Consider the following 7,861-nt stretch of genomic DNA (forward strand, 5'->3'; position numbering starts at 1 on the left):
AAGCTCCAATTAGTTCCAGGCATCTTGATACTCCCCTGTTAAGAGAGTTGACGTCACAGGCGGGGGAAACACAACAAGAATCAGGGCTTCTCCAAGGCTGTCGTAGCATTGGTCACACAATTAGTTAACAAAGGATAAAGTAATACAATCATACAGCTGCATTCAATACATTTTAATATTACAAGGTTGCAGTACATGGGTGCTGCACAAAACTAAAAACATAACAGAGTCCACAACAGGTTTGCAGCAGAACAAGATGCCCATATGCCCTCAGCACACCACAGATACACAGCATCACGCAGACAAAGCCACTCAACATTAGACTTCAGGAGCAAGCTGTCAAAACATGGTGTAAGCTGGGGGGTGAAAAATAATCTTAAATACATGCAGCTGAAAGACTACTTAACATTACTCACTTTAATAAACACTTTCCAAGAAGCCTACATAGGTGTTCGTAATGCAGTAGGAGTCTGTAATGGCTGTAGAAATATTTAACCCGGTAGCAGCAGGGATCATGTTTCTTAATGGTCCCTCTAAGCGAGAAAAATGAGAAAAAATCATCGCTCACACAAACCATTTCACAATATGTATCAAAGCATTTGTGATCAGTTTATGCATCATCTATTTTGGGGGGTTTATATCATGGCACAAATTTGTCCTGTCACTGCTACACGGTAAAGCCACAAATTTGGCCCGTCGCTGCTACCGGGTTAAGTATCATATATATTTAACAAAGGCGTCCACTAACAAGGCATTACAGTGTTACCATCTTGGAAGTGAGGCTACGTCATCCACCTCTGGGAAGGGAAGAGTAGGCTGAGCATGGGTGTGAAATCATTGGCAGTGAGAATGAGAGGAGGGTCAGCCTTGCGCAACACACACCTGCCCGCCTAACCTTTCCCAGGGCATGAAGATTCTCCTAAACACACACTAACAAAACTAACATTGTGGTAAAATACGCCGCGTCATACGAGTAGCGTTCGTGCATGATACTCGTCCGTTGAGCAGACAGTGGAGGCGAAGTATAAAATAATAAATATCTGAAAGTACTAACAGAAAATAACTGGAAATAAATACTACTTAGTCATGCGTTTATGGCCACCAGGGTCAGGTCAAGCTTGTATTTAGGGTCACATCCAGGAGAGCCTGTGACCCACTTATTGACATATAAATAAAGAAAACAATGGTAAAACAACAACAACAAGTCTCTTTCAAGCTCCCACAGAACCTAAAAGACGGAAGAGAAAAAAATAAAAAAGGAAGAAAAAGAAAACAATAACACATCAACAAAAACTACAGTATCACACCCACACCGGGCTAGGCCATGGTGGGCTTCCGGTACACTCCAGCGGCCAAGGGAATGTTATGCTCGGAGTCCATCAGGAAGAACATGAACGGGCGGTCGAATTTAACCCTGGCTGGTCCCACTCGTGTCCCCAGAAGACCTGTTGACATTATTTTTATTATTATTATTATTATTATTATTATTATTATTATTATTATAAGTATATGCCTTTTTTTCCTTTCTGAATATAGCACACACACACACATCCTTATACATACTTATGAAGAAAGACTGTTGATATTGGGACTAACAACAATGGAAAGAAGAGAGAGGGGACCTAATAGCATTATACAGGATACAAAAGGGATTGGAGAAATTGGACAGGGAAGACTTAGTGGTACGTGACAGGAGTGTGACAAGAGGGAACAGTAAGAAATTGAAAAAGAGCGTCTGTAGGAGAGAGGTCAAGAAATACAGTTTTCCATACAGAAGCATAACAACATGGAACGGACTTGACGAGGAGACTGTGTGTGCAAAAATGATTCATGAATTTAAAGCCAAACTGGATAATAAGCGTTATGGAGATCGGACAGCGCGAGCCTAATACAACTCTTTTCCTGTATTTCACAACTAGGTAAATACACACACACACACACACACACACCCTAGTACAGCTCTTTTCCTGTATTTCACAACTAGGTAAATACACACACACACACAAACACACACACACACACCCTAGTACAGCTCTTTTCCTGTATTTCACAACTAGGTAAATACACACACACAGACACACACACACACACCCTAGTACAGCTCTTTTCCTGTATTTCACAACTAGGTAAATACACACACACACACACAGACACACACACACACACCCTAGTACAGCTCTTTTCCTGTATTTCACAACTAGGTAAATACACACACACACACACACACACACCCTAGTACAGCTCTTTTCCTGTATTTCACAACTAGGTAAATACACACACACAGACACACACACACACACACCCTAGTACAGCTCTTTTCCTGTATTTCACAACTAGGTAAATACACACACACACACACACACACACCCTAGTACAGCTCTTTTCCTGTATTTCACAACTAGGTAAATACACACACACACACACACACACACACACACACACACACACACACACCCTAGTACAGCTCTTTTCCTGTATTTCACAACTAGGTAAATACACACACACACACACACACACACACCCTAGTACAGATCTTTTCCTGTATTTCACAACTAAGTAAATACACACACACACACACACACACACACACACACCCTAGTACAGCTCTTTTCCTGTATTTCACAACTAGGTAAATACACACACACACAGACACGCACACACACACATCATCCCAGTGGTCCATACCTGTGGCTGCGTCGAAGGTGGTTCCCTGCTCATCCACTGTTATGGCTGCCTTCTGGATGATGGACTTGAGGCGGAGGGAGGTGGAGGTGAGGGCGGACAGGTTGAGGGGATCCTGAAAGAGGCTGCTGACCCCTGAGGCGGACAAGGCCTGTGTTGGGGGTGGAACGGGAAGGTTAGGTCAGCACCCCTTGACAGCAGGCCAGGGCTTGACTTGACCTCTTTCATTATGACTTTTTTTGACGTAAAGGGGGGGGGGGGGTAGTGGGTCTTGCTCCTGCCCCCCTCACCACACTTGTCTACTTATAAAATTCTCTCCCAGATTAGAAAAAAAAACAATGGTAGGCCTAAGGAGACTGTAGAAATTAAGGACAAGGTGATAGTCTTTGGATTTTTTCATAAACTTATCAATATTAACTCATTTTGTCAATATAGTTAGGGAAATTCTCTCTCTCTTAGGTTAGGTTAGGTTTCTCTCTCTCTCTCTCTCTCTCTCTCTCTCTCTCTCTCTCTCTCTCTCTCTCTCTCTCTCTCTCTCTCTCTCTCTCACCCACCCACCTGCTTTAAGCCATCCGAGTGATGTGAGCTCACGGAAAACTTCGGCAAGGAAACCTCAACTTCATTTTCCTGCACCTTGCTCATTACATCCTGAAGTCGCCTGTAGCTGAGTCTCCTGGTCAAGCGCTCCACCCCTGTCTCCGCCTGCTCTGGGAGGAGGAGGAGGAGGGCGAAGGAGGAGGTGTAGGGGAGGAGGAGGGCAGAGGCTTCGAGATTTGTGGTGACGGCTGCCGGGGGGGAGAGAAAAAATGATAATAATGATGATGATAACACACACACACACACACACACACACACACACACACACACACACACACCTCAATCTCTTACCATATTTAAAATTCCCGACCACCTTCATCATTTCCACATTCCCTGCTGGGTCGGCGGGTTCCGGGGCTGTGTAGAAAGGCTCCATCTGTGTGTTCTCAACCGGGAAGGCTGTCATCCACTCCCCCTTAAAGTGTACCGCATTCAGAATCAAGAGTTCCGCTCCCACCAAGTCCTGTGGCTGCACCAGGCTGGCTATCACGCCCTGGGTCACGCGCTCCACCTCCGAGTTTATGGTTTGTGCAGCGGAGGGAGTGTCTGAGAAGTCTATTGGTGTGATTTCGGGTAAGACATCCTTGAGACATCGCTTGAGTGTCAGGCTCTGAGATATGTACACCCAATTTTTGCTCGTAAAGGAATTCCCACTGCCTTGCGCTTTTCCTAATTTATCCTTCATTTGCCCTGGTGTTTCCTCGGCGGTGCAGTTTGTGTTGCCAGCTTCGTCGGTAATGCATGTTCCGTTGGGGCAGGTTTCCGTACCATTGGAGTCCGTGGTGCAATTCTGACTGGTGGTGGTGTTAGCGTCCATTGGCAACATTGCGGTTTCTTCGACATTAATCACCGAGTTTCCTGTTGTTTCTGTTGTTGGCGATGTTGCAGTTTCCTCGATGTTGCTTGCCGAGGTTCCTGGGGTCTCGGATATTGGCGACGTTGCAGTTTCCTCGACGTCGCTCGCTGAGTTCCCTATTGCTTCAGATGTTGGCAATGTTGCAGTTTCCTCAGTGCTTCTTGTTTTCTTCGTCTCTTTAGCCGATCGTGCAGTCGCACAAGTTTCCGTCCCAGTTTCATCAGTCGTACAAGTTTCGGTGGAGCAGGTTTCCGTTCCGGTGGAGTCGGTCGTGCATGTTTCCGTCGTACAAACCTTCACCCCGTCGGCATCCGTGGCGCACGATTCGGACTGCTTCGTTTCGCTCACACCTGAGTTCGACGTCGTCTGACACACGCCGTTCGTACAGGTCCTGCTGCTGCTGGTACTGGTGCTGCTACTGGAGATTCCCTTATTACCACCACTACTACTACGACTAAGGCTACTACCATCTGCATCTGTAGCGGTGGAGTCCTTAGTGCGCGTCAAACCACCATCGGTTGAGCATGTTTTAACCCCATTGCTGTCGATCGCACACCGTTCAACTTGGCTATTGCTCTTGATGGAGATAGCCTTGGTGCCGTCTTCCTGGGTCTGGCTGCTGCTGCTGCTCTCCGAGGCGTCCTGGGAGGCTGAGGAGCTGCTGGTTTGGGAGCTACTTGAAGTTTGCTTAGCCTGGCGATGTCCCTTTTTACTGGTGGTGGTGGGGAGTGGGTCTTGTCGAAGCCTCTGTCCCACTGCTAGCCTGAGTGAGTGTGGGAGAGATTTTTACTTTTTTTAATGTATATGTCACTGCCACACACACACACACACACACATACAGTCTTCTCTTCCTTTCCTCCTCTCCCTCAATCTTTCGATCTCTTCCTTTGATCCCTTCCTTCCCTCCTCTCGATCCCTCCTTCCTTCCAGCCTTCATTTCCTTCCCTCCTCATCCTCTCTCTCCTTTCCTCCAGCCTTCTCTTCCTTCCCTCCTCTCCCTCCTACACACACACACACACACACACACACACACTTACTGTTGCAGAAAAAGAGTCCAATCGGAGTGTGTCCCAACCTTACTGGTGTTCAGCTTAAGGGCTTTCTTGATCTCCTCCTTACTCTTCCTCTCCGCAGCCATATACACTAGAACCAACGCGCTCCACACACTAAACGGAGACACAACCACATTCTCCGTGCTTCCTCCGCTGTCCATCATGAAGTTCCTGAATAACTTGAGGCTAAACTTGACCATTTCCTTGGAGAAGTTTGCGTTAGGCGCCCTCGGGACCTCGGTGGGAAAGCATGACTGAAGGTTCCTGATTTCCTTCCCATCGGTGAGGGTTGAAGGGAGGAGGAGGAGGAGGAGGAGGGTGAAGGGGAATAGGGACTGTGGGGTCATGCTGGGATCTCTTGTTCCTGCTCCTGCGTCCTGGTGCAGTCTTCTTGCGCTAGAATTAAGGACAGAAAGTCAGGTAGTATTCAAAGGTATACTGATTTTTTATTATATATATTTGTTTATCTATTTATTATTTTTATTTGTGTTACTGTACATTCTTCTTCTTCCTTCCTCCTATTATTTCTCTCCCTCTTCTCTCCCTTCTCTCCTTTCCAAGACCTTAATTCCTCCTCTTCCTCCTTCCCTTCTTTCTATTTTTTCATCCTCTCCTTCCCTCCTTCATTCTCTCTTCTCTTCCCTTCTACCTCTTGTTAATTCTTGTGTACTACTACTTCTACTACTACTACTATTACTACTACTACTTCCACTGCAGCCTCACCTGTTCAACCTGTTCTTGCGACACCTGTCCACCAACTGGTCTCTCTCTAGCTCTCTCTGTCCCTCCCTTCCTCTCTCGCTCCCTCCCTCCCTGGTCAGTCACCCAATGGTCCCGTTCTAAACCTGTTTTGGGGTTAGGTGGCCAGGTAAAGGCAATTAAGGTATTTTAATGATCCCTTCTCAGGTATTTAAATTAAGGCCTTTGCTCCCCTCCAGGCTTCCCTTCTTCCTTCCCTTCTTTCCCTATCCCTCGCTTCTTCCCTCCAGCCTTCTCTCCCTTCCTTTCTTTCCCTCCTCTCTCTTCTCTCCCTTCTTCCCTCCAGCTTTCTCTTCCTTCTCTCCCTTCTTCCCTCCAGCCTTCTCTCCCTTCCCTTCCTTCCCTCCTTCCCTCCAGCCTCCTCTATCTTCCTTTCCTTCCCTCCTCTCCCTCCTTCCCTTCCTTCCCTCCTCTCCTTCCTTCTCTTCCTTTCTACCTCTTCCTTCCCTCTCCTCCTCCCTCCCTACGTCCCTATTCTCCTCCTTCTCTTCTCTTCCTCTTCCTTCTTTCTCTCCCTCCCTCCTATCCTTTCTCTCCCTCTTCCCTCCCTTCTCTCCTTTCTTAGACCTCTTCCTCCTCCTTCCCTTCTTTCTTTCTACCACCTCCTCCTCCTCTCTATCCTCCTCTTCCTTTCCTTCTCTTCCCTTCCCTTCTACCTCTTTCCTCCCTCTCCTCCTCCCTCATTCCTTCCCTCCTCTCCTTTCTAAGCCTTCTTCCCTTCCTCCTCTTTCTTCTCTCTTCTCCTTCCTTCCCTTCTCTTCCCTTCCTCTCTTCCCCCCTTCCTCTTCCTCTTCCTATCCTTCCTTCCCTCCCCTTCCCTCTATTCCTTTCCCTCTTCCCTACCCATCTTTATCATTCCTTCCTTCCTTCCTTCTTTCTTCTATTCCTTCCCTTCACACCTCGATCCTTCCCTCCTCTCCTTCTCTTCCTCCCTTCCTTTCCTTTATCTTCCCTACCCCTAACATTCATTCCTATTCCTTCCTTTTCCATTCTTTCACCCTCTCTCCTTCCCACCTTTTCTCCTCCCTTCCTTATCGAGGTGCTTTCATCTGCTCCCCAGGCCCCAAGTGGCTGTCGAGCAGATTAAACCACCAAAGCGGGCATCTTCGTAATGAACCTTTCTGTTGCCTGCATTTCCATATTTCCTTCCCTTCCTTCCTTGTTTCCTCCACCTCCTCCGATCCTTCTCTTCCTTCTCTTCCTATATTTCTCCTCCTTCTTTATCTGCTGTTACTGCTTCTAACACACACACACACACACACACACACACACAGAGGTCCTGGCAGTACCCACAGATCGATTATAAAGAGGACTTGCTCATGTCGGGATCGAGGGTACCTGCTGGCGATTACGAGTCCAGCACGTGACCAGGCCGTGGTGATGGTGAATTATATACTCAAGGTGACCTCTTAGCCCATCTGTACCGGCCGTCTTGCTGCCCGAGGAGTGAGCACCCAGCACCCCCCCTCCCCCCTGCACCAGTTAGACTCGTGTGACTGTTTACTTTATCCAGTCTCTCTCTCTCTCTCTCTCTCATATAAGACTAAAGATGCACAGTTATATGGTCTCCCCACCACGCATGGAGATGATCTGACTCTTGTGAAGCGTCGCCTCCAAGGAAAACTGATCGAATGACTGTTGCTTAAATTACAGGCTCACGGAGTAGAGGGTAAAGTTTTGAACTGGGTCAAGGCAATAGGAAGCAAAGAGTGCAAATCAATGGTAAAAGATCTGACTGGGGATGTGTTACGAGTGGGGTCCCACAAGGTTCGGTATTAGGTCCACTTTTGTTTATTATTTATATCAATGGCTTAGATACAGGAATTAGTAGTGATGTTAGTAAATTTGCAGATGATACCAAGATCGGTAGAGTAATTGAGTCGGATCAGGACGCTAGTATTCTCCAAGGTGAACT

At 47.1% G+C, this 7,861-nt stretch overlaps 1 protein-coding gene across 2 annotated transcripts; it reads right to left on the reverse strand.

Moving 5' to 3' along the window:
• Positions 1–157: 157 nt before the first annotated feature.
• LOC126983675 (serine protease inhibitor 77Ba-like) lies at positions 158–7,422 on the reverse strand. Of its 2 annotated transcripts, none has more exons than XM_050836697.1 (6): positions 7,285–7,422; positions 5,173–5,583; positions 3,571–4,898; positions 3,241–3,467; positions 2,686–2,833; positions 158–1,445 (listed from the first exon to the last, which is right to left on the reverse strand). In XM_050836697.1, the coding sequence occupies exons 2-6, from the start codon at positions 5,532–5,534 to the stop codon at positions 1,318–1,320; spliced, it is 2,193 nt and encodes a 730-aa protein (XP_050692654.1). In that variant the 5' UTR covers positions 5,535–5,583; positions 7,285–7,422; the 3' UTR covers positions 158–1,317. The 2 variants fall into 2 exon arrangements, with proteins under 2 accessions (XP_050692654.1, XP_050692653.1); XM_050836696.1 differs by lacking the exon at positions 7,285–7,422 and adding an exon at positions 5,911–6,036.
• Between the last annotated feature and the right edge of the window lie 439 nt (positions 7,423–7,861).

Source organism: Eriocheir sinensis, chromosome 54 (genome assembly GCF_024679095.1).
Source record: "Eriocheir sinensis breed Jianghai 21 chromosome 54, ASM2467909v1, whole genome shotgun sequence".
In the NCBI taxonomy this organism is placed as follows: Eukaryota; Metazoa; Arthropoda; class Malacostraca; order Decapoda; family Varunidae; genus Eriocheir; species Eriocheir sinensis.

Excerpts from the sequence above, each read along its gene's own strand:
- LOC126983675 (XM_050836697.1), bottom strand. The coding sequence starts at position 5,534 with ATGACCCCACAGTCCCTATTCCCCTTCACCCTCCTCCTCCTCCTCCTC. Across the intron at positions 3,468-3,570 it reads GGTCGGGAATTTTAAATATG|CCGTCACCACAAATCTCGAA; the intron begins GTAAGAGATTGA and ends CCCCCCCGGCAG. Across the intron at positions 1,446-2,685 it reads CACCTTCGACGCAGCCACAG|GTCTTCTGGGGACACGAGTG; the intron begins GTATGGACCACT and ends TAATGTCAACAG.